This window comes from Melozone crissalis, unplaced genomic scaffold (genome assembly GCF_028551555.1).
Source record: "Melozone crissalis strain CALT ecotype California unplaced genomic scaffold, PUWL_Pcris_2 ptg000019l_1, whole genome shotgun sequence".
In the NCBI taxonomy this organism is placed as follows: domain Eukaryota; kingdom Metazoa; phylum Chordata; class Aves; order Passeriformes; family Passerellidae; genus Melozone; species Melozone crissalis.
The window spans coordinates 14,155,313-14,182,218 of NW_026535797.1; the positions used below are offsets into that span (position 1 = coordinate 14,155,313).

At 40.1% G+C, this 26,906-nt stretch overlaps 1 protein-coding gene across 4 annotated transcripts in view; it reads left to right on the forward strand.

The window, feature by feature from the left end:
- Positions 1-26,906, forward strand: part of LCOR (ligand dependent nuclear receptor corepressor) — an 84,194-nt gene that overhangs the window by 37,773 nt on the left and 19,515 nt on the right. For 3 of the 4 annotated variants that reach the window (XM_054276591.1, XM_054276592.1, XM_054276593.1), the window contains exons 4-6: positions 6,009-6,141; positions 10,653-10,940; positions 13,770-13,863. In XM_054276591.1, coding sequence (XP_054132566.1) covers positions 10,703-10,940; positions 13,770-13,863 — 332 coding nt within the window. In that variant the 5' untranslated portion in view covers positions 6,009-6,141; positions 10,653-10,702. Of the gene's footprint in view, positions 1-6,008; positions 6,142-10,652; positions 10,941-13,769; positions 13,864-16,626; positions 26,122-26,906 lie in introns of those variants that run through there. The other variant, XM_054276594.1, reaches the window with a different exon arrangement.

Here is a 26,906-nt window from a genome sequence, read left to right on the forward strand (position 1 = left end):
AAAAATAATAGCCAAAGAACAAGTGCTAGATATGAGATCTGCAGCCAAATGCTTTTCTTCTTTATAATGGACTCTTATTTTCTGTACTGTTATCAAATCTTACATTTCTGTAAGATCATGATCATTTATGTCTTGAGTTGTAGTGTAAGGTGTCACCAAAGTATGTATTCTACCACCACTTCATCACCTTCTGATGAACTGTTAGTGATGGGTCCTTTGTATCAGCTGCATACCCCACCTGTGAATTGGTTGTAGTGTTTTCTTTGTTACACCCAACCTGAGGGTGGTCATCTCTGCTAATGTGCCATGAAGGACTCCCCAAAACATCCTATGTTTCATAGGATTATATCATTCCATTGTAAAATTCCCTGTCCTGGGGGAGGTACTGAACGTTCCTGCCTGGATTTGAGGGTGGTGTATCATCTCAAGGTCTGGGGACTTGAGGGAAGCACCACTGGACCTCCAGGGAAGGAGCAGACCTTTCCACAGGACCAGTGCTTTGACAAGTCCACATCCATCATTTCAATGGGACTGCAGCCACCATTTAATCAGACTGCCACCGCCACCCTGACTAAGAGGGTGCCAAAACTCTTTGTCAGTTTAAGCCAGTGTTTCTGTACTATTGCCTTTAATGTAACTTTCCTATTAAATTGTAGCTCCCTGTGGAAATCACTTGCAAGGTATTTGTGTGGGGTTAATTCCTCCCTCTGGTTGACCTTCAAACCGGCACATATTTTGGCAACCAACGTGCAGCATCCTGAGAGACTCAGAATTGCAGTTTTGCATTGTATTACAGAAACTGCCTATTCACCATGATGCTTGACATGTTTGCATGGATGTTGTACCTTGCTCTCCATATTTTTCTGCACATGGGGAAGTATTTGCCAGTTGTGATATTCCTTTTGAGACCAGGGAATGCTATGTTATATAGTTATATAGTGCTATGTTATATAGCGATATTCCTTTTGAGACCAGGGAAAATTGCTTTGTTAGTTCTTTATATCTACTGCATGATAATATCAGAGGCAGTGAACCTCATTTAGATGATATATTCAGTTTTGTTCTCCTGTCTTGGTCTGGACTGCTGGTTATGGGGCCTTGTTAATAATCTCACCCAGCCAATGGTGGGAAGAGTAGAGAATGGTGTCTTCCAGCTTTTCAGGCCCAACACAGCAGTTTTTGAAAATCCTGAGTTTTGTCTGGATGTCAAGGATGGCATAATCTTGTTAATTTTACTCTGTCTTCTCTGTATGGCCTGTGCCGTGTACGCCATGCTTGGAGTCAGGACCAAGCTTGGTGTGGTCCAGCATATTCAGGAGGAGGAGGAGGAAAAAAGAAGCCAGTCAGCAGGCCCTGTGTCTAAACAAACTGTCATTGAGCCAGGACAGCCTAAGTCAGTAGAAGTTGCCTCTGTTCAAGAAAAGGAAATTGAAGAGCAAATCAGTCAGCAAAGGGACTCATGAGGAGGCAGCAGGACCTTCGTACCCAGGTGGAAGAGACAGAGCTGGAGATCATCACTTGGTCTCTGTCCCTGGGTGAGTTGTGTGAGCTGCAGAGTGAGTTCACACGGCAGCTAAACGAGTCCATCCTGAGCTGGCTGCTGCACATCTGGGACGCTACAGCCAATGACACCATTCTGAAAGGATGTGGGCATGTCGGAGCTTGGAAGACAAAACTGAAGAGGGCCACTAGAAACTGAGGAAGGAGCTTAAGGAAGGAATTTACCACATCTTGCCAGAACCAAGAAGAGTCTCTGTCATTTGGACCAGATGTCCTCCAGCCAAGGAGAGAGGATACACTCCATGAGGTAACCTCTGGTTTTTCCTTCAGGAGAGTGGAGAAGACATGAAGAAGTGGGGTGTACCTCTTCCTTAGCCACCCAGGTACATGAAGTGAAAGGAGGAGCAACAACTGCAAGAAGGTCATCTAGAGTCACCGCTGCTTCGGTCTCTCTTAGACAAAGGTCCGGGTGGTAAAGGAATGATGATATTACCGACCCTTTTGAGGGGACCTCAAGGTCATATTTACAGGAGGAGAGCAATGTGTACAATGACCGGGATTTAGAGGGGCCCTGCCTTTAGCCAGGTAGGGGATGGGGACAATTGAGTCTATTGGACTGTGTGGATCCAGTGGCTTGGCATGTCTGACCCACAAAGGTTTATGGCTTTGGTTGACACCAGTGCTCAATATACCCTGATGTCATCAAGGTATGTGGGAGTGGAATCCATTTCCATTTTTGAGTTGACAGGGGGATCCCAGCAGCTGGCTGTATCGGATGCTGAAGTGAGCTTGACTGGGAAGGAGTGGCAGAAACACCCCATTGTGACTGGTTCAGAGGCCCCATGCCTTGGCATAGACTATCTCGAGACTCAAAATGACATTGCTGGGCTTTTAAGATAGCTGCTCTAGAGACAGAGCAAATCAGACAACTGAATACCTTGCCTTGTCTCTCAGACCACCCCTCTGCTGTAACAACAGGTACCAATCACCACAGCAACAGTGCACCATCGGCAATATCGCAGCGCCGAGACTCTCCCATCCATAAGATGATTCCTGAACTGGAGAGCCAAGGGGTGGTCAGCAAGACTCATTCATCCTTTAACAGCCCTCTATGACTTAAATCCAATAGAGAATGGAGCCTGACAGTGGATTAACTTGGCCTGAATTAAATCCTGCCACCACTGAGTGCTGCTGTGCCAGCCATGCTGCAGCTTCAGTACGAGCTGGAGTCCAAGGCAGTAAAGTGGCATGCGACCGTTGACATTGCCAATGATTTTTCTCTGTTTCTTTGGCAGTTTCCTTTCACCTGTAAGGGTGTGCAATATACTTGGAATTGACTGTCCTGGGGGTGGAAGTAGAGTTCCACTGTCTGCCATGGACTGATCCACACTGCACTGGAAAAGGGTAAGGCTCTGGAACATCTGCAGTGCATCAATGACACACCATCATAGGGGGGAACGCAGCTGGGAAGCCTTAGAAAAAGGAAGGAAGATTATCCAGTTTGTCCTGAAAGCTTGCCATTAAATGAAGTAAGGTTAAGGGACCTGCTCAAGAAATTCAGTTTCCAGGAGTAAAGTGGCAAGATAGACATTGCCAGATTTCAGTGGAAGTGATTAAGAAAATAACATCTATGTCTCCACCAACCAAAAAGAAAAAAATGTAGGCCTTCCTAGGTGCTGTGAGCTTTTGGAGGATGCATATCCCAAAGTATACAGTACAATTGCAAGCCCCCTCAATCTCATGACACAAAAGAAAAATTATTTCTGGTGGGGCACTGAATAAGCTTTTGAATTAAACAGGAGATTCCCATGCAGTAGCCATTTGGTCAATCAGGACAGGGCAGGATGTAAAAAATGTGCTCTACACTGTGGCCGGGGGAAATGGTCCTTCCTGGAGCCTCTGACCTGAGGAGACCCGAGGATGACTGCTGGGATTCTGGAGTTGGGGATACAAAGGGTCTGAAGCCAGCTGTACCCCAGCTGAGGAAGAGATTCTTGCAGCCTACAAAGGGGTTCAAGTCACCTCAGAAGTGATTGGCGCTGAAGCACAGCTGCTTCTGTCAACCCCACTCCCAGTGCTGGGCTGGGTCTTCAAAGGGAAGGTTCCTTCTACACATCATGCCACTGATGCCATGTGGAGCAGCTGAATCGTGCTGATCACACAGGGAACCTAGATGGGAAATCCTAATCTCACTGAGATTCTGGAAATCATAACAAGATGGCCTGAGGGTGAGAGTTTTGGACTATCTTCTGAAGAAGAAGAGGAGCAGGTGACACGTGCTGAGGAGACCCCACCAAATAAACAACTACCAGAGAATGAAAAGCGATAACGCCCTCTTCACCAAGGGTTCCTGCCCAGTTGTAGAAACAAACCTGAAATGAAAAGCTGCTCTGAGGACCCTCACAGAGAAAGCTGCAGCAGCTACCACGGGACAAGGCAGATCAAATCAACTTGCAGAGGTTAAAGCCATGCAGCTGGCTTTGAATATTGGTGAATGAGAGAAGTGGCCAAGACTGTACACTGACTTGTGGATGGTAGCTAATGCTCTGTGGGAATGGCTGGATCAGTGGAGAAAGGCCAAATGACACCGCAGAGGGAAACCCATCTGGGCTGCTGAGATCTGGCAAGACATTGCTGCCTGGGTAGAGAAGCTGACTGTGAAGGTCTGTCACATCAATGTATGTGTACACAAAAGTCAGGCTAATGAAGTAACGACATGCAGGTGAACTTTGCTACCAAGATTCAAGTATCTCAGGTAGATCTGGACTGGTAGCACAAAGGAGAATTACTTCTAGCTTGTTAGGCCCTCGATGCCTCCAGTCATCAGGCAGGAGATGGGACATACTGATGGGCCTGTGACCAGTCCTGTGGACTTAAACATGGACAGTATCTCTCATGGATGACTGTGAGATGTGTGCTGCAATCAAGCAAGCCAAGTGGATGAAGCCTCATATGGTATGGTGGACAGTAGTCAAAATACAGGTACGGGCAAGCATGGCAAATTGACTACATCACCCTTCCCCAAACCTGCCAAGGCAAGTGCTATGTGCTGACCATGGTTGGAGCAACCACTGGATGGCTGGAGACCTACCCTGTGCCTCACACCACTGCTCAGAACACCATCTTGGGCCTGGAAAAGCAGGTCCCTTGGAGACATGGCATCCCAGAAAGAATTGAGTCTGAAAGTGGGACTTGTTTCAAGAACAAACGTGTAAAACCCTGGGCTAGGGAACATGGCATTGAGGGGTTGTACCATATTCCTTGTAATGAACCAGCTGCTGGGAAAGCTGAATGGTGCAATGGACTATTAAAAACCACCCTGAAGGCATTGGGCAGGGGGACCTTCAAAAACTGGGAGCTGCATTTAGCAAAGGCCACCTGGTCACCAACAGCCAAAGCTCCATCAATCAAGCTGGTCCTGCCCAGTCAGAACCCTTGCACATTGTAGAAGGAAATAAAGTCCCTGTGGTACACATAAGAGGTATGTTAGGACAGATAGTTTGGATTAATCCTACCTCAGGCAAAGGCAAATCCATCCATGGGATTGTTACTGCCTGTTTATACTTGCTGGGTAATGCAGAAAGATGGGGAAACCTGTTGTGTACCTCAACACACCTAATTTTAAACAAGAACTGTGTATAATGTTTCATTGTGTAGGTATATATAAAGAAGGGTATTAATTTGGATATAAATGGTGTAGAATAAGGGTTGAATAATGTCTTAGGTTACAATGCAAGGTGCCACCAAAGTATGTATTCTACCACCACCTTCATCACCTTCTGATGAACTGTTAGTGATGGGTCCTTTGTATCAGCTGCATACCCCACCTGTGAATTGGTTGTAGTGTTTTCTTTGTTACACCCAACCTGAGGGTGGTCATCTCTGCTAATGTGCCATGAAGGACTCCCCAAAACATCCTATGTTTCATAGGATTACATCATTCCATTGTAAAATTCCCTGTCCTGGGGGAGGTACTGAACGTTCCTGCCTGGATTTGAGGGTGGTGTATCATCTCAAGGTCTGGGGACTTGGGGGAAGCACCACTGGACCTCCAGGGAAGGAGCAGACCTTTCCACAGGACCAGTGCTTTGACAAGTCCACATCCATCATTTCAATGGGACTGCAGCCACCATTTAATCAGACTGCCACCACCACCCTGACCAAGAGGGTGCCAAAACTCTTTGTCAGTTTAAGCCAGTGTTTCTGTACTATTGCCTTTAATGTAACTTTCCTATTAAATTGTAGCTCCCTGTGGAAATCACTTGCAAGGTATTTGTGTGGGGTTAATTCCTCCCTCTGGTTGACCTTCAAACCAGTCCAATTTACAACAAGAAAACAGGACAAAGTACAGTGTTCTGATGCAGCCAAAAAACCAAGTTTTGATTTAAATAAATTCAACTGTGCTGAGTACTTTAAAATGTTTTGAATTTAGTAAAATATTGAGTGCCTAGGGAACATCATTAATTTTGTAGTCTGGAAGATCTTACAAATATTAAATATCTTTGCAGGAACACTTAGTCAGTCTGGATGAGCCAGCCTCGGAAGCTGGACAAGAAGCTCTGCTTAGACAAGAGCAAGCAAAAATCATTCGTTTTGAAAGGCAAGCGGAAGAGTTCCTCAATGCAGTCTTTTACAGAAAAGGTTGGTTTTAATGGGGGAGGAGGATGTGGGAAATGGTCTCTCTTGTGATCTTTTTGCATGCAATGTAGGTATCAAAGATCTGATGTTCAGTATTTTTCAGTTATCTTCTTTATATATATTTATCAAGGACAAAAAATGATTCCAAAGTAATGTAGCAGCATAACAGTGTGGGCTTGGGACAGTGGAAGGGGAGTATTGATGCCTAGGGAGCATAAAACTCTTTAACCCTAAACCAAATCTCTCCATGAGATCACTGGTGTTTTCACTTTTGGAGAGATGACTCAGTTCTTACCCCGCAAAACTGTTCCCCATAGCCAATGTTTAGGTGGGTGGACTGTTTGGAAGGAAGGTCAAGTGGCAGTGGTGGTTGTAGGTGGGTAATGTGTTTTCTTATTTAAAAAAAAAAAAATTATTTTGATGGGATATGTACTAATGCAGTTTTTTTTAAAGGTCATCAGTCTTTTCACTATTGGTAATGATTACCCACCCTATTCCCAACAATCTAGAGTATAAAATATTATTGGAATAGTGCTAAGGGGAATATATGAAGAATTCAAAATGTGGTCAGCAAAAGAATTGCTGTAGAATATGCCGAGAACATGCTCAGTGCTAGAAAATCACCTAAATATTTTCTGGAGAGTTGTTGCTTAAACTGCTCTTAAGGAAGGCACAGAGCTCATTTCACTGTTTTCTACAAATCTGAGAAACATTAATCCAGAGGTTGCTTCCAAATGCATCCTGAATGAAAGTACATCGTACTTATCAGTCTAACCCATGTGTGAGAAAATCTGCCAAATCAGTAATTCCAACCTATCTGCTGGGGGACAATGCAAGGCTTCAGTTTAACAAATTAGAAATTGCTGTAGTCAGTCCTCAGCCCCTCCTTCCAGTGACCAAAATATTTAAAGGTGTTTTAAGTAGATAACAGTATCTTCGCCTTTCTTTTATGACTCAAATGAATAAATACAACCTATACATTATGATGCTTCTATACTTTTTGCAATACATGCAGGATGGTCGGAAGGATAGTCATTGCATTACTACTGATAGTGCAGATAATGCCTTTATTCCAAGGCTTCCTTTTTAAGTTCTCTTTTTTTCTTGTAAGCTTAATGTTTCCTTTTGCTTTTGAGTTTATCCCATTTATCTTCAAATCCAGAAGGAATTTAAGAAAAGTAAAGTCTACAGAAAACAGGTTTTTTTCATGTTGCTTTTTCTGGTGACGAAAAAAAAAGCCTTTCCATCATTCCCAAATTTTTTATTAAAGACCTCATTCATTTACCACTAAACTTAAAACATGTATGACATGTGTGTTTTAGGAAAGTATGCTTTTTAAAATTCACTGAGGAGCCAGCAGCAGATAGTACAGTGTGTTAATGAAGGGTATAATACTCTGTCCATGGCTTCATACTAGAATAAAGATAATGAAACATGTCAGATTTTTAAGAATCTTTGACATTTTTTTAAAATATACCCTTGTTTTTCTTCCTTGGACAAAGCTGTGCTTGGTGTCAGAGTAACAGGCGAGGGATAGAAGCCTGGCAGGAAGTCAGTTCTGAATCCTTAATGCATGATTTTCAAGCTTGCTTGTATTTAGATTGCTTGAAAGCTAACTCATGCTACTGCCATAAGATCCCAAGGCACTGTCATACCAAAGAGGACACAAAGAATGGCAGAACTCTAACGTTCCTACATTGCTCAGAGATGCTGAGCTCTCCTGGCTTCCTGCCAGCAATTCGTTTTTTTCTTCTTTCCATCCTCACTGCCAGTAACATTTGAGATGGGTATTTTGTAGCCCAGGTAGATCAGAGAAAATGCAGCTGCTCTCTGAACACTGGCCACACATTAATGTACTGAGCATGAATAGGGAATTAACAAGATCAGCAAACTTTTGCAACAGGTTTACTGTTCCTTAATCCTAGTCCTTTCTCTGAAGTTTGTGTCCCTGGCACTCTGACCCAGTAATGCTTCCTTCAAATACTTGTATTTTTCCAGTCAAAGCAGAGTGGTAGTACTTAGTTGTCTGTTACCTTTACTTTGTGGCAGGACAGGACCTTCTTCTGGTTTAATGAAATAATGTGTTTATTTGTATGATACTGCCCTTTTAAGATTTTGATATAAAAATACACAAAAGCTATTAAGGCTTTAAAGCTCAGAGGTATTGCTTCAGACTAGGTATAGCTGATAGTTTTTTGCTGTATTTTCTCTTCTCAGAGAATTTCTATGTTTTAGTTAATTTTAGTTTTATTTTCCTAAAAAAACCTGGACAGGTGGAGTCAAGATAGATATGTGGTTGATTTCAAGTGATGCTGGATGGGCACCAGCACATATTTTCCACTCTTGAACAGCTTTAATCCTCAGCATGCAGGCTTTATATTAAGCAAGAAGCCTTTAATGTGCTAGGTACCCACCCTTTTGCTTGGAAACAGAGTTTTATGACCCAAATTAGTGCATTTAACTTGAACAGCACTAGAAAGTTGTCATTCTTGTCTGATTCTATGAAGTTGCAGATTACAAGGATGCATGGCTGTAGGCATATGTAATGCTTTATTTCTGAATGTGTAAATATGTTCAGATGCAAGCATTTCTGAAATGAACATATGAACATGGTGCACCATAAAGGCCTGGTTCTTCGTTCAGAAAACACAAGTGCCATAAAGCTCTGCATTCCTGCCAGCCCCACTTGTGTATGCTGCAAGCACATGTCAAACAGTTGGTATCTGCCTGGTCATGCCATCAAATTGTGTCCCTCCGGGCCTCCTTAGAGTCTTTCTATGTCCTTCAGGAGGTTATAGTGAAGAGATTAGAAAAGTAGAAGAAATGTCACCATAGCAGAACAAAACCTTCTCGCTTTTCCAGGCTGGTGTTCTTGTGGACCATTTGGGAGACAAGTGAGATTATAAATGTACCAAAATTTAGGTTTGGTTCATTTTTTGATGTCTTCGTAAAACTGTAGTATTTGATACTTGAGAACAAGTAAAATCTACAGAATGTTTTAAAGAAAATGGTTACATATTTACATAAACATCCTGGAAATTTATAGGATTTACAGAAATTTACTGTAAGAATGTACATGGTGACTGTATAAGATCTTAGGTGTAGAAAGCTGTGCTTAACAGAATGGAATTCGGGCCTGATAAGTATTTAAAGCTCAATATGGTGTTTCATCAAGAAACAGGCTGCTACTGCTGCTCTTTGATTTGTAGGCAGCTCTGCTCAAACCTGCATGTCAGTCATCCTTTACACATACCATAAAGCTGGTTTGTTGGATTGATATACTTTTGACAAAAATGGTGGCAAAAGGCAAATCTAACACTGAAAGGTCCCACAGAAGATTTTCCTAATGCTTCTAATAGCTCAATCTCAATAGATTACCTTTCAACCTGGGCAATTTTTTAAAAAGAGGTAGTAAACACTTCTCTATTGTTCCCTCTTGAGAGCTGCTTTTAAAGATGTATTTGGTCTTCTACTGTACAGTTGTTTTCTGAATGTTTCTCCGGTAATAGAAAATCAAACCTTTTGAGCCATTTCTGGAATAGTGGTGTGGTTTTTGGTGCTTTGGGTTTTTTTGGGAGTATTTTGGGTGGTTAGTTTTTGTTGTTGTTGTTTTGGTTTTTTGGGATTATTTGTTTGTTTAAAACCACAAAACTGATTTGGCCAGAGAACACAGTGTTTCAAGTGAAGTGGCAGGACTTAGCTTTTGTGATTTAGGAGTTATAGATTTACTTTTACATCACAAATTACTACTGGTCTAAAATAGTGATTTTTGTCAATAAATTTTTGTGCTGTCCACATGCCCAGATACCTTTTCATTTATACACTATTTCATAGAAATAAATTGCAATGCCTACTTGTTCTTTTTCACATCCGTTACTAATAGATTTAGCAGCTCCTCTAGAAATAGAATACTTGTCATGTGACACATCTTGGGGTTTTGTGTATATGCAAGTTCTTTGGGTGATCCTGCATTGACTACGATGTTAGAAATATCAAAAGGAATACATAGAATGAGATGGAAGACACTTGAACATTTGATCTTCATGCGAATTATTTTAATTTATCAGAACCACAGGGCTTTATTTATCAGTAAACTTATAGGGGACTGCTGCAAATTTATTTTCCATTTTACCTTTCTGTAGCTGCAGGTAAGTTATGCAACTCTTCCACTGTGTAACCTGTTCAATATTTTTGGATGAGCTCCGTTACTTGCCACTTTAGCTCTCCTTTCCATTTCTACACCTCTTAAAGGTCTGGTAGAATATATCTATATTTTGAAACAAAATATGAGATTGTATATTTCTTTTAGCAAAGTGTTATTTTGGGAAGGCTGTACCACAGTTAGCAATGGTTCTTATTCAAGTATTCTAAGGCTAAAGTACATTTTCTACAGAAACTATTTTATCTTTGGGGTTTTTTTCCCCCCGGATTTGTTTTGGTAAATAAACAATGATTTAATATAAAAGCTGTTTTACTTAAAGTGCTTCCTTAAAAGAAATCTCTGATATTTGCAGACAGTCCTAGGGTCTCTGACCCAAATATTCCCCTAGTGGCCCGTGAGATCATGCAGCGAATGATCCGACAGTTTGCTGCTGAATATACCTCAAAAAATAGCTCTACTCAGGACTCCAGCCAGCCCAATAGCACAAAGAACCAAAGCCTGCTGAAAGCATCTCTGGTCGCCTCCTCTCCCACGGCTGCAACTGCTCAGAACCCTGTGCTCAGCAAACTGCTCATGGCTGACCAAGACTCACCTCTGGACCTTACTGTCAGAAAGTCTCAGTCAGAACCTAGTGAACAAGGTAGGACTCTTACCAGTGTCTTGCATCCTGTGGCAGTCCATTAATGACATTCTTGCAGAACCAATTAGAAGGTTGCACTTTTGCATAAAATGCAAAGTGGAAAAGCAGTAGATGTTTTTACAATTAAATAATGACTAGTTCAGTGTGGCTGGGAGAGAAAAGACTTTTTGAAAGAATGTAGACCCATGAGAGATTCTTCTGAAGAAGGGCCAGGGGGATGGACATGGTCTAGTCTCCAAGGATGAATGTGCTGTTCCTACTGGGAGCTGCAAGAAACAGTCTGCCAAAATAGACTGTACACTTGCTGATAAGAGAAGTTCACATGGTCATGAAAATCTTAATGTTGTCTCTTCTCTGAAGATTTAGTGCACAATTTGACTGAAAGGCTGATTTATTTTCTTTCTGGTTGCGTGTGAGAAGAGTATCTTTAAAAAGTCTGTGAGAAATTGCTTTGTGAGGGCTATGAAAATTATACCCATGAACTGCACTAAACTCCCAGGTTTGTGTATTTGGAAGAAATGTCTCTTTTCTACCTTAAAAATAGACTTGTTCTGCAGAGCACAGATTGAATAAATCCTAACAGTGTTTCAGAGCTTATTTTAATTCAAAAACCTTCCTTTCCATCAAAAATGCTTTTTTTTTAAAGAAGCAAATTCTGTGAGTGATATAGTATATGAACTTTTCTTTCCTGAAACTGTTGAATCTTAAGTGTATCGTACTGATTAAAATTAGACCCTTTATCCTTCTTCAGAAAAATGTTAGTGCTTAAAGTCATTCTGTCACAGTAGGCTGTCCATCTGCAAATGGAAAAGTTGCCTGAAAAAAAGCCTTTTTCTAGCTATGACAGAAAAGTAGGTATCCCTTTATTCTTTTAAATTTGATTTATGAAGCTTTTTGTCAACAAGTTAATTTTATGTGTCCAGTGATATGCAGCTTGGACATCTGGACACATTCTGCACTTGTAACATTTACTGAAAGCTGTTGTTGCACTGCAGTGAGAGGTTGAATAGTGTCTCTCTTGAAATGTGGATCTCTACAGTTATCTGATAGGCATTTGTTTCTAGCTGTCTTTATAATGCATTTTGTGAGTGTGTTTTGCATGTATGTTTATAAATGTTAAACTGTTCTCCTTGTTAAACTTTTTGCTGAAAGAAAGAAGGAGAGAATTAGTTTTGCTTTTGGTTTGTTCCTTTTTAATTAGAGGATGGTGTGATGAAGAAAAAAGCATGAACATGAACTGTTCTTTAGTTACCATGTGATGGAAAAAGCTGTAAGATAATGTATGGTGTTCATAACGCTCATTATGCGAGTAGAACATGTGCATATTGAATTATACAGTAATCTGTTTGCTGATGTAAATTTTTTCCCCAATTTACATTTAATGTAATTGGAAAGAGATTTTGCCAAACTTGTTAATGAGAGATTTCAGAGGCTGTCATGAAAGATGTGCTTTGTGGTATAGTTGGTTCTAGGGGGTTGAAGGGAACCCAGCTAGTTGTACACTTCTCCCTGGGGTGTGAGGTTGGCCCTGCTTCTCCTCAGGGGCTTCTAGGTCATACCAACTCTTCTGAGGGAGGAAGCATGGATGCAAGTGTCTCCAGCAGCTGCCTGTGCTGTCCAGCCTCTTGAAAAGAATGAAAGACTTGATCCAGTCTGTGTCTTTTGTGCCTGAATAAGTGTTGTTTGAAAAGAAAATTTAATTTTCTGCTTGCTTAAGTTTGGGTTATGGTGTTCCCAAATGCAGTGGGTGGAACAGCTTTTTGTAAGTTAATTCTAGTTCACTGTTTATCATGTTTTTTTCTCCATATGTCAAATGAGAACTTTAAGCAATCTGAAAGCTGCCTTACATTGTTCTTGTGTTGGGTGGTATTCACTTGATTAGATGGAACGAGTGAGGAGCTCTCATATGTCTCAAGTTCACCTTGCCAACAGGTTTCATTTATCTCTGCCTCATAAATTCCTCGTTTCAAAGTTTCTAGGAACTTCAGATGTCTGGGCTGCTTCAATGACAATGCTGCCCTTATTAAAATGACCAGAATTTCAAGCTGCTTCAGTGCAGCAAGAGCAAGACTTTCCTGGTGAAACATGCTCCCTTTTCTGGTGCCTGTAAATGCAGAGTTTACATAAGGGTTTGCAGGGGAGCATGGGGGAGCTTGAGGATGTGCCATTAGTGAGAGTGGAGGAAGCAGTCTAACAGGAAAACCAATTTGGCATATGGAAGAGAGGGATTAAAACGACACAATAGGAGGAGCAAGCAGCAGCTTTTCCAGTAGGGACCCATTGGAGATATGGAAAAAAGAAGATGAAGCTGGCTGCCATGTGAGAAGAAATCTCACATCTATGTGTGTAATTATTTAATTTCCAATATGAAATTCTCAGTGAATTTTCCTACAAGAGATTTGGATAAAAAAAGAAAAATGTCCTAGTACTGGCTTGCAGCCTCACTTTAAGGAGGGGAATATCTCAGATTGACAAATCTTGAAGATAGTCTCAGTTCTGGACCACTGAAAGGTAGTTATGTGATAGGCTCTGTTATATCCAGAACTGTCACTTGTAGGTAATTTGTTATGCTATGTCTCCTGTAACAGATGCACTTTTAATTTAGTTAATTTTTATTGTCATTTCTGAAGACTATATTGAAGTCACATGTAAACCATATTGCAAAAAAAATCCCAAGCCTTATTTTGTTTAAAAATACAATAAACCAAAAAATGTGTGCTAAAAATGACTTCAGCTCAGAAGACTTGCTTTGTGTTTTCAGCTGAAGACAAGATCAGCATGGCTGATCCTGCTTCTTCAAACACTGAAGTCATTCTTTTGTCTCTACAGACGGTGTGCTTGATTTATCCACTAAGAAGAGTCCTTGTGCTGGCAGCACCTCTCTGAGTCACTCTCCAGGGTGCTCTAGTACCTCGGGAAATGGGTAAGAGAAAGCAACTTACTATGACCTTTTAAAACAGTTTTTACTAAAAATGTGTGCTTAGCTCCTGGTAATTTTAAGTTTCTTTTGGTGTTAACCCTTTGGAGTAATGTGTTTTCAACTTGTACCTTTGGCAAATACCTTCACCCCACCTGCCAAATAAGAGTTGTTGCCAACTGCTACAGGTTTAAATTGCAGTTAAAGGCTCTAATATCTGGGTTTTTTGCCAAATTGGTGCTTATCCAGAGATCCTTCCATTACCTGTTTCTTGGGGTTAGTGATAGGTTATTGCTGTGAGCATGCAAGTTCAAATAAGTGTGGGAAGAGTCTTAGAGGCTTTGCAGTATATTTAGACTTCATTTCACTTAGGGCAAAGTTAGCTAACAGGAAAGTTTATTTTAGAGGTAACAGTGGTTTGGGTGATAAACCATGCTGAATTAGATTTAAATCACTGCATGATTTTTGTTAATATTTCCTCGCATAAACCACAACTTAGAAGAGGACATGAGGCAGGAAGTCTGGTAGTTCAGAAAACTTTAAATGTAACTTTGGATTTGTGATTGTTCTGTAGTGCTGAGCAAGTTTTTTTAAAAAATAATCACAAAGTATGTGGTGTACTACTCTTGCCTAATCAGTTTAAGGTGTGTGTTAAATAGAAAAACGATCTTTAGGTTTCATATTTCTAATGGTCACCATTTGCATACATTTAGAAACCCTTTACTCTTGGTCAGGGTGGTACTGGAGAGGCTGACTGGGACAAAGAAGGGGTTTGGGTCTTGATTATCTTGAAGCTGCTGTGAACAAATATTTTTTACTGAAGTACAGAAATAGTATATGGTTTAAAGTGCTATTTAATTGCTGGATTTAGCTTTATGATAGCCTTTGAAAACGTGAAAATCTCAACTAGCAACCCTCTTCCACCACCATTCCCATGTACTGCTAACAGCTGATTGAATTTTTGCATTTCTCTTTGGAAAAAATATAATGTCTCAGATTTCTCCTTTCCAGATTACTTTTCCATTTAATATTTCTATTAATAAAATACTTCAATCCCTCTTTAAAACTTAATCTTAATACTTTTTACAATTCTTTAGCATAAACCTTCACCAGCAGCACTTCTCTAATTCTGAACAGGTTATTTCCATCTTTATTTTCCTAGGAAGGCAGCAGAAGCCACTGAGGCTCTGTACTGTTTGTTCCCTTGTTTGTGAATCAAGTGAGGGCCAAAGTCCAACACACAGGGATGGCAGGGCCAGCATCTGGCACTGTCCTGCTCAGTCCTGTGGGTCCAGAGAGGATGTGGCATACTGGCACCTGTGGTTACTTGTCCAGGTGTGTGGCATATGAGGCTGGCTGCAGTTTGTTCAGCATCACTAAGTTGGGTGTAACCCTCTATTAACTGCCTGTATGACCTTTATTTAGGTGTAGAATCACTGGTGCACCCTGTGATGCTGATACATGCTGTAGAAGGGGTAGAGAATGCACATTGTCTGAGAGGGTTCTCTGGAACTGCAAACTTTGATCCATTTCTCTGGATTTTGTTCTGAATCCTTGTTGACTTTTGTTGTGCACATCCTATGACTTGTTGCATCCTGGAGAGAAGTGAACAGCATGTATATCAAGCATTGTGTATGTTACATGCCAGGTTCTTGCAATGGATGTCTTTTCTCTAAAGACTCTTTTTAATCCCAGTGTGATGTTAAAAATAATAATGTAGCTTTTCAGCACTATGTATCCTATCCTTAAGTAATGCTGACTTAGCCAGAGGGCTTGACGCCAGTATAGCGTCCCAGAGCATTAAAATAGATTCTCTTTGTTAATTTGTATGCTGAACATGGAGAAATTTGGAGGTGGATTTTGAAACCAATGTGACTTAATAACTATAGGGGGCTAAGCAATCAAAGCATTAAAATAGATGTGACTCTCTGCAGCAGTAGTACTTAATTTCATAGAAAGAACACTTGTGATGAAAGGGAAATGGTAAAAATACATACTGCCTTTTTTTTTTGTTAACCCTTGATCTGAATGACAGTTGGTGCTTAGATCTTCCTTTTCCTAGGCATGCTTTTTATCAAATGAGAATCAGGGCTCTGTCTATATGCAATTAGTTGTTAAGAGAGCAGTTTGGTAAGTCTAGTGTAAGTGTTTTTCTTTGTGATCCGCAGTATCCCAGCTTTCATATGTGGTGCTTAATGAAAGTCAGGCAAATGCCTCTGAGGCCTGCTAAGCTTTTTCTTTTATCCTGAGCAGCAATTCTTCAATATGATGTAAGCAAACATTATCCAGGGTTTCCACCTGTGTGTAGATACTGCAGGTGGCAGTCATATTTACATGTTGAATATGTTGCACTTTGGCTTACTCTTTTATTACTGTGCTTGTTTAGTGGTAACGTCACACCAGTAACACAGTTGTGTGTAGATCTATGGCGATTGATTACTACTTTGTAATTAAGGTGCTATTTTCAGACGCTTGCGCGAAGTCTTTTCTACTCCGAGAATTTGTGAACCCAACCAGAGACCAGCCAACAGGTTTCATTTTTCTTTGCCCAAAAAGCTTCTCTTTTTTTGCGAACAAGTTTTAAAACTGACTGATGCTGAGACTTAAAAAAAAAAAAAATTAAAGTAATAAAAAAAATTTAGAGAAAAATAAATAACGCAAAAAGTGATGTTACCCAAGCAAGGCCTTCTAATAAAGGAGTGGCCCCCTCACCCATCCCTCCCTACCTGTGCAAGTCCTGCTCACATCAGTTTCCTTCCATCCAATTAGGCGACCTGGGAGACCCAGCCAGCACCATCCGGAGGGACTACAGAGTGGTGATGGGGTACCTCCAAGAAGCTTGCAGGATGGAACCAGGGAAGGTTATGGCCACTCCACATCTCTTAAAGTACCGCTGGCTCGATCACTCCAGATTAGTGAAGAACTGCTGAGCAGAAACCAGTTCTCTACAGCTGCCAGCCATGGGCCATCTGGACTACAGAATCATGGACAGCACTTAATATTATCCAGGGAGGCTTCTTGGGCAAAACCACACTACGAATTCAATTTCAGCCGCATGAAATTCAGGGGAAATGGTGCACTCAGCAACATCAGTGACCTTCCTTTTCTTACAGAAAACTCTGCCTTTCAAAAAATGGCACTTCAAACTAAGCAGGATGGGAAAAAGGACGTGAGCCATTCATCTCCTGTGGATTTAAAGATACCACAAGTTCGAGGCATGGACCTTTCATGGGAGTCCCGCACTGGTGACCAGTTCAGCTATAGCTCTTTGGTAATGGGTTCACAAACGGAGAGCGCGCTTAGCAAAAAGTTAAGGGCTATCCTTCCAAAACAAAATAGGAGAAGTTTGCTGGATGCTGGACCAGATTCCTGGGGCTCAGATGCTGAGCAGTCTACCTCTGGACAGCCATATCCCACCTCAGATCAAGAGGGAGATCCTGGCTCCAAGCAACCTAGGAAGAAAAGAGGGAGATACAGACAGTACAACAGCGAGATACTGGAGGAAGCAATCTCTGTGGTTATGAGCGGGAAAATGAGTGTTTCCAAAGCTCAGAGTATTTATGGGATCCCCCACAGTACACTGGAGTACAAAGTTAAAGAGAGGCTGGGCACTTTGAAAAACCCTCCAAAGAAAAAAATGAAATTAATGAGGTCGGAGGGGCAGGATGTTTCAGTAAAGATTGAATTAGATCCCCAGGGAGAAGCAGCACAAAGTGCGAATGAATTGAAGGATGAATAGGGATGTTGTAGAGTGCCAATTACTTTGCAAACTGGGTGAGCACTACTGCATAGTTCAACCATCACTGAGCGCACCTGAGTCTCCTGTTTACTGCAATGCTCTTTCCTTTGCAGTTTAGCATAGACTTATGTGAACACAGGTGAAAGATGTGCTCTGAATGTCACATTTGTAAATTTTTCTGGCCTAGTATGGCACAATTTCCCTCTTTCACCTGCCCACTGCCCTCTTTCTTTCTTTCTTTGTTCCTTTTTTTTTCTTTTGCCTTTTGCATGTTTCTCTGTAATAGAGAATTGAGTTACCTCACAAAGAATGCAGATCTGTAGAAGTGGACGTCTTGCCTGTAGAGCCTGCCTGAACTTCTGATGTTGGATTTTTCATATCTGCCTTTATAGAAATAAGTCCACTTTGTTAAACTGACACTCTCCTGAAACCAGGCAATTTTCAAATGAAAATCAGACTGTCATTCTTCAAAAATGTTTCAGAAATCTTTTTTTTTCCCCTTCTTATTTTTTGTTGATCCAGTTGATTGAAAGGTTTGAGCTAAATCAAATTATTTAGGAATGGTATCTCTCTTGAACTCAGATTTGTCAACTAGATAGATAATCAATTGGGTCTAATTAGGCTCTCCACTGTTTTCTTTCTAAATTAACCGTACTTACCATTTGCTGTCTGCTTAGTGCTCACCCGGAGGGGAGGGGAGGGAAAACTTACATACACTACCTTCAGAAAATGTCAGTTTATTATTTATAACACTACCTTCGCTGTAATTTTATTTGGTGTTTTTGAAGGGTGATATTTACACTCACCTGCTTGAGGATGTAGCCTTATCTCACGGAAGACAAGCTTCTCACAGTCAGGAGCAGTCAGGGTACACTAAATGATGTATTAGGGTATGCCTCATTATACCAGAACTATGGTTCTTTGTGACCTTTACACTTTTTACAGACTTGGTTCTGAGTTTACTAAACTATGTGGTCCCAACAGCTAGTTTATATGACTCTAATCCAGGGATGGGGGATTTGTGTAACAAACTACTGTGATACTGGGAAAAAAAAAAAAAAGGAAAAAAAATAGCCCACAAAATGGTGATCTCAAACGTTACAACCTCAGTAGTCTGCCCAAATATCCACATTAGTGAAGGAGCTTGTTAATGTTCAGGGAAGAAGTAAAACACTGGTAGCCTGATCTAATTCAGGCTCTGCATCGTATCTATCTGTAATACTGTCAGGGTCGAACACTCAATGAATGGGTGTTTCCTTTTTAAATATTACAGTTGCCAGTAGCAGGAATTAAGTCCTGCTTTTTTGTTGTTGTTTTTATTTAATCTATTTTGATAGTGGTTTAGCACATGCTAGAATAAGCATTTAAACACCATAAAAAAAAGCACTCCGTAAACCACAAATCTGGGGTTTTTTCAGTATGGTGGTATCTTTATGCTTATATGGAGATCCAGGATAAGTTTTGTACTGAACTTTTATCTTTGATACTTTCTGCGGGAGTGGTCAGTAACTAAGTGGAACTTACTGGACTTAACCACAACATGACCAAATCATAATTGCTGGTTCTTCAGGTAGAAGCAATTTGGTCTTAATCTGTGCAAAAGGTAGATAGACTTAGCATTTTTTTCCCCATTTGCACAACCAAAAGAAGCATTGGAGTTTTTGTGTGAGAGCATTAAGTGATGTCAGTGAAAGTGGTCTCTCAAAGTTCATGGGACGATGACCTAGGTAGCCCTAGGGATGCTGAATGACTTCTGGAACAATTGATTCTATTAGCCTCTCCCCCTCCCCAGCAACTTCATATTTTCAAAGGTTAGGCACACCATTGCTGTTGTTTTAAATATGCACTGCTCATTCTTGAAATGGACTGGGCATTTGGCCCCAAGTATACTTTATTTTTGTTTACTTAATATATTTTAGTCCTCAAAATCCTGGTTCCTTGTAGCTTTCTAGTTGTCATCTTGACATTTAAAGCAGTTTAAGCTCAGTAGCAGTATATAAACTCTGCAATACGTTCCAGTTTAGCTGGTGATTGCAATAAAGGCGCAGTTTAAGGCGTGGTTTCATCTGCTGTTGGAGGTTATGGTAGAAAGTTTGTTGCAAGTTAAAAAAAAAAGTAACACAGTTTTACTCTTGAGAGAGGTTTAACCTTTTGCAGTTGTCCTTATTTAAGAAACATGAGTTGAGTTTTATAAAACTTGTCACTGTAGTGTACGTGGAGTGCTCATTTTACTAACCTAAATATTTTGTATGTGTATGTTTAAGTGGGTGACAATCGTGCAGCAGAAGAATGGTGTGCCTACCCTTTAATGCTGCAGTTTTAAAAGAGAATTTGTCTTGTCATTTCAGACTGTAGGCTAAGAATTGTAAATAGATAGTGAGAAGTTGAGTACTCTTTATTTGCTTTGGTTAGGAAGTGGATTTAAAAAAAAAAAAACAACAACAAACCAAACACGTAACTTTCTCAGTTTAAATGTCCTGAGACCTGAAGATTGTAATACTCATAACTGCAAAGCTTTTAAACACAACACTTGATCTGTGATAACTTAATATTCAGGTAATCTTTCTTTTTCGAGAAGCTTTTGAACAACCATATTTCCTCCAAAGGTCTCTGTTTAAAAAGGAAAAAAAAGAAAAAGTGTAGATTATTTTTTAAGCACTAATTGCATTACATTGGTAACTGCAATATGAAATAGCCATTATTGTTTTGTGAAGCATGGTTGAGATTAGTTAGTGGTCCCTTTTTAAAATTTCATGAGCCTCTCAAAAAATAAAAACAAATTTAAAAAAAAGCTGCTGAATATTCAAAAGATATATATTTTACCTTATTGTAGGTTTTGTAAATTTAGTCTGTAATATTCAGGTGCACCTTTTAATGTTACTTTTTTGTTTCAAAGTCCCATCTAACATATTTTCTCTGAGGTGATTCATCACTTAAGACTAGTATCACTCTAAGTGCTGCAGTGATCACTAATATTTTGTTTCATTTTTCACTACATATATTTTGCAGGCGCTTTCAGTGTAGCTAACTAGTAGTATTTGGGATCATTTTAAATATATGATTGGAATTAATGTTTGTCCATTAGCATGCTTAATTTTCTGCTGACCAGCAGTTTGCATGGCCAAAATCCCTGGTTGACCATATTTTGGTGTGGGAAGGTGTGGTTCACTGCGGTCTTTGTAACAAAAGCCTCGTTTCTCATCTTATTTCTGGTAAGTGGATGCTTGTGTTACTTGGATCACTTGGACAGGAGAAAGATTTTTAAAGCCTTCTCCTGCTGCTCTTGTGAGATGGCATTAACGTGTAACATAGACAAACTGCAACCCTGTAAAAATCGAGACGTTGTTAGGAGGAGACCTTTCGGGTATTTTTTGTCACTAGTTTTCTCTTATTCCCGAGAATGTCCATCCAATGTAGTTATTGGACTTAACAGTATTGTTGTGTACTACGTTGATGTAGCTGAAAAAGCCTGACAGCAAGAAACTGTGAATTATATTTGTGGCAGTCTCTGAAAACTAGTTTTTCAGTCCAAGTACCATGAAGGAGAATCCCCCTCCCCTACCCCATCCTAGAAAAGTAATTTTATATTTTGTGTGTATAAAGTTTTAAGAATCGAAGTTTCATATTGTACTGAAGTTTAGGTGTCGCTTGGTAAATCTTTGCTGCAGCATATAATTGAAGATGAGTAAGGCTTAGTGTGGTAGGGGTCCTGGTGTGGAGTTAATTATCGTACAGTTCTGGTGGGAAAGCCCAACATGTATGAAATGTGTCCTTTTTTTTTTTTTCATTTGGATTTGTAAGATGTAAAAGTGCTTTTTTAGAACTCTGACCTATTACAAACTATTACCTCACTTTCAGCCAGCTGGATCCTCATTCCACAGTGTTGTAGGCATTATTGTGGCTGTAATGCTTGAGTACAGCTATAGAGTTGAACGTTTCCAGTTAGATATTGTAGGGACACGTTTCTGGACTCATTTTTATTTCTGTCTAAAGATTATTTATTTTCCAGTCATTCCCTGATTTTTTTCTAAAGGTTCCAGACAGTTTCCTTTAGAATTTCTCATTTTTTCCCTGTTGCACAGGAGAAGTTGCTGCATAAGCAATACAGGTATGCCTTTACTTTCTTTTTTGTTGCAGAACTCATAACTTGATGCTTGCATTACCAACCCTACTGCTAGACCTGAATTCAAACTCTGAACTTTTTTGGCAGTTGGAGAAAAAAATATTTTTAACAATGCAGGGATACAGATAGGATAATGCCTCTAGTAAGGGAGCACATTCAGCTTCTGTGTTCTCTCGCAACTCCTGCATGACAATTTTTGCAGAACTTTCCACTGCTGGAGGGTATTCCTAAACACTGGAGGTAACTGCATTTGTGTTTAGACTGGGTAAGAGCAGACAAGGAATAGTCTGTGCTTTGTCTTGTGGCAGGCCAACATTTGCATCTAAATATTTCTTTCGTGAGTACTCAAGAGTACGTTGCCTTTCCCTGGAAATTCATGGGAGCTGGCAAAGTGATTTAGGGGCTTTAGGGTTGAGTAAGCTTTGTGAAACAACTTTTTAGTTCTGATTGAATCGCTTTATGTTTCATCTGCAACGATTGTTATACAGGCAGAACTGGAATTGCCATGTGTTTCTTTCCAGTTTACTTTCAAGTAATGCTCTTAAGATGTCCTTGAGTCTTAGGAGAAGAACACAGTGTCCAAGGAGTGAAGGGAGCACTCTGCTGTTCCCTTTTTTTCTCAAAAACAGTGTGGCTGCATCTGTAATGTAAAGACCTCTTTCTTCAGTGAAGACAAAATTTGAACTCTTCAGTATAAGAATGCATACTCTTATTGCAGTCCAAAATCTTACGAAGGCAAAATTATTAACCTTACTGAAAGATTTGTCACAATATTCGAAATAGCTTAAATTCTCTGCCAAATGTTAGAAGTAGGATGGGAAGGGTTGTTTCCCTCATTTTCGTGAGGATCAGAAACCTCTAGGTATTCCCCACAAATGTTTCAGAAATTAAATGTAATTTCAGTCTAGGTCAATGTTGCTTTTTCTTGGCATCAGTACATAATGTTGGCTAATATTGTTTTAGAAAGCTGTAAGAAAATAATTTTGAGACTTGTTTTGGTACTATAAAGGTTTCTACTTGATCTTGAATTATATTGAAAATGCAGTAATTGGAACCTTCAGAAACCTGAAAATCTGCACTGCTAGTTGTATGCAGTTCTGATGAATGTAGCAGATAAAGTAGCCACTATAGTAACTCATTTCAGATTATCCAGTGTATAAACACAATGCACTGTGATGACCACTAGGCAGAGAGATATTTCAAACCCAAAATGATCTGTAGATCCACTTCATGTGTACCAGGAAAAGCTGTTAAGTACTTAGAGTATTCCAGTGTCCATCTCTCTCTCTTTCCTGTTCTTTCTTTGATTGGGGCCAATTCTCTAAACCAGTATTACAGCAGCAGTTTTGGACCTCATGTCCTACTGAATTATGCCTATATTCAGGTATTGTCATAAAAACCTTCATATAAAGAGAGCTTTATTTAATCCTTACAAAAATCTCTCAGCCCAGTTGCAAAATCAATTTTCCTGGGTGATGTACTAGAAAGGAGGATTTTTTTAGCCTGTCCAGGGCATTTAATCTACCTGCTTAAAAACAAGCATCCCCACCAGTGCCCCTGTGCTTGTCTCTACTGAATTGGTAAGTATAATTTAGGAGGACTCAAGATGATAACTACTTTACAGAGCAGGGATTAGGACACAGGCTTCATTTTGACTGGAGCAGGAAAAGTTAACATCCAAAACAATTTCTCTCATCACTACCTAGCACAGTTTATCTTAATATTTTTTCCTACTCAGAAATAATGAGGATACTACTAGAGCTACTTAATTTATCAATTACTTGGTGCTACATTTCTCAAATAGTTTTGCAGATAATACTTTTTATGCCTGCGTGAAAACATGTAAACAATAAAAAGCACTTGTCTGACCTATTCTGAAGTACCAGAAAAGGGATAAATAACTGCAGCACTTTCTCTGTTACAATGCCAGAGTCTTAATTAAATCTGGTCTTCAGGTTATGAAATACTTCAAATACACAATCTAGGATCATGAACAGCTTGTCAGGTCAGATCACAAGGTTTCTTGGGATATTAATCTGTCTTTTAAAGACTAGTACAACAAAATATTCTGGAGTTCAGGCAGGGGATGTATATATACATGCCTGGTATTTTTTACTGATCATTTCAGTAGGCCATTTCAGGGCTTAACATTGGGAATCTGGGATGATGGGTAGGGAAGGGAAGTTTCCCAAACTGAAAAAAAAAACCATTTTGGACCATTGTTTAATGTTCAGTTTGAAAACTATATCACAAGAAAAATGGGTAGGGATTCTTTCTCCCTTATGCCTTCAGGGAATGAGTAGTATTTAGAATCTCTGGCTGAAATTCAAGCCTTTTTACCGTGTAAATTTTTAATATAAACTCATTGACATGCTTTTTACATCTGAGGACTGAAAATGGATCTTAATGTTTAAGTTGTGGAATGGTATATTTCTTAAATGAAGGGGGAACATTTAAAAAAATAGATTAGAATACCAGCATTAGTGAGCTTAAGGAATTTTAGATGTAATAGCAAAGTATAGCAAAGTATTTGATTAAAAAATTAATCTTGAATTGCTAGTCTGTAACTAGGTGCATTCTAATTTAGCAGGTGAATATTCTTTACTTATCGATATATGATGGGCTTTTTGCAAATAGAAACCTTTATCTGAGTCCCACGTGTTGCTTGTACTGATGGGATGTATGCTTACAGCAGCTTACTGCTGCTTTAAAATGTATAAAATGTTTTGAGTGTTTGCTCATAACTCTTTTTAACCTCCACTTGTTAAATTGTCAGACATTGGTATTTTATCAGTCCGCAGTGTAAGTTTAAACTAATGTTCTTAGGAATCCAACTTGTACACACACTGTTTAAAAACCCTCAGGGACAGTTTACACACTATCCTCACTCAATTCAGGTACTTGTACTCTCTTCTTAAACCTAGCAGTGACTTGTATTTTGTTTTGCTTTTCTTTTGACGTGCTGATAGCACATCCTTGATGAATGTCAACTTAAAACTCAGTTCAGGTATCCAGGTATAACTCAGCCAAACGGATTTTAAAGCTGCATATTTACTCTCCAGCACACAGTGCCTCAGACACTTATAGTGGCATTCTGTATATTCAGTTATTACTACTGAGCAGATCGCGTGGGGGTTCCTGGTATGTATTGTAAGAAATTCCTATGTATATTATATAATATGTATTATATTATATACATATATAGTATATATGTTATCTTAAACTTATATATTTTAAAATGCCACTACTAGCCAGCGCAGCTAAAAATGAAATACATTCCCAGCTGCTTCTGCGAACAGCAGAGGCAGCTTCTTAACGTGGCTCTTGCTTCTCTCTCACCATAACTACTTCTAACCTCAAGCACGGGTCCTTGGCTGTCTGACCTCTACACTCTAGTTATGCAATGTCCTTAGAGAATTCTGTGCACTGGCCACTGTGATGGAAACCAATGGGCCGGGAGTGCTTTGAGTTTATTAGTAATTGTTCTGCCAAAGTTGGTGTTTGTATGACAAGCGTGTAAACCTGTCAGATAATCAGCAGAGGTCCAGGTTGTCCGTAATTAATTCCACCTCCTGGGCAGGACCAGAGCTCACGAGGCGCCTCCGTTCTAAGGCTGAGCACTGTTCACTGAACACCTGCAGTGCCAGGCCTCTGTGGTGTGCTCACCTGGAGACCAAGCCTGAAACTAAAATCTGCTGTTCTGCCTTCATGGTGATCTGTTGGCAGTCGCAAGTCAGCAACACCTCTGCTTTATTATTTGACACTTTACATCTAAAAAGTCTTCTCTTTCTATTTATGTAACCCATAGTCTTTGAAGAGTATGGAAAATGGCATTTCTCTCTGACCTCTAGAAGTTCAAGTGTCATGGGAAAAAAAAAAACAGGAACCCCCCCCTTTACTCTTATGGACCTCATTTCAATATACTGTTTACAGTTTGACGGAATTGTATAATTTAATATTTCTCTTGTACTGTAGTTTATATTTATTTACAGATTTTTTTTGTACTGTGTGATTTGAATTTTTTGTTCCTTGCTATGATCAATGTTTTATGTAGTAGAGCACTTATGATCACAAATTAAGGTTTTTGGTTTGATTGCACTACATTAATTTTTTTAATGCAGTTCTGATTTTTTGACTGGACTAAATAAGCTGTGTCTTAATGTATGTGATAAGTACTTTTAAATTTTTATTTCATGTGGTCCATTTATTTTTTGCATTGTATGTCAAAGCGCTAATTCTCTTGTTGTGCATGTGTAAGATTTAATGGCTCCATTGTATTATTTGACCATGTCATTTTGGAAACACATTCCCAGCTGTAACGTTGTGTATGGTAGTTTTCACTGGATGCTAGACTTTTCAAAACCACTATTCTTCTAATAAATTTTGTTGTGAAAAACTTCAAGGGGTTCCAATTCTCTTGTTCCTAATGTGCTTTCTAAATGCTTGTTACTAGTAGCCCAAGGATATGAGATGGAAACTATCACAAGGGGGGAGAAGCAGGGGAGGAAGTGAAAATAGAAGGTAAAGCAATTTCTGGCTGAAGGACTGAGCTTTGGAATCTCCATACTCCGTTGGGTTCCTGCCCTAAATAGGATTGACGGTAAAGCCGCTTTAGCAGCTGGGTAGGGAATACATGTGAAAGCTGAAATGCTGTCTCATAGCAGCCCGGTCTCATGAACTCCCCTACTCTTAATTTGTGCTTCCCTACTGGCCACCTTCATTTCCTTAATGGTAAATAATTTATCCAGTGAAGAACAAACAGCCTCTCAGGAGGGAAAGTAAAAGGTGGTGTAGTGATGTTCACTGAGCGCTCAGTAATGAGCCAGGCTAGGCACGGAGGTAGCGAGAGCGTGGCCAGAGCCCCGTGTGGGTCGGTTTTGGGCTGTGGGGTGGCAGCAGGCAGAGCTCTGGCTGGGGCAGTGGAGCTTTGTACTGGAGCACACGTCACCAGGCACAGGCACCTTGCTTAGCTGCCCACCAAGGCACTGCTGTTGCTTTTATTTTCTCTGCAGCTTTATTTTCTCTGCTCTTCTTGCGCAGAGGGGGCAGGTGCCCAGCTCCCCATTAGCACAGGGAAGGCTCCAGCAACTCCATCTTGCTGTCCCTCTGCACGGGGGCACAAGGCAAATCCAGCAGTGACACCACGCTGCAGCCAGCCCTTCTCCAAGATCCATGTTTACTTTCTCG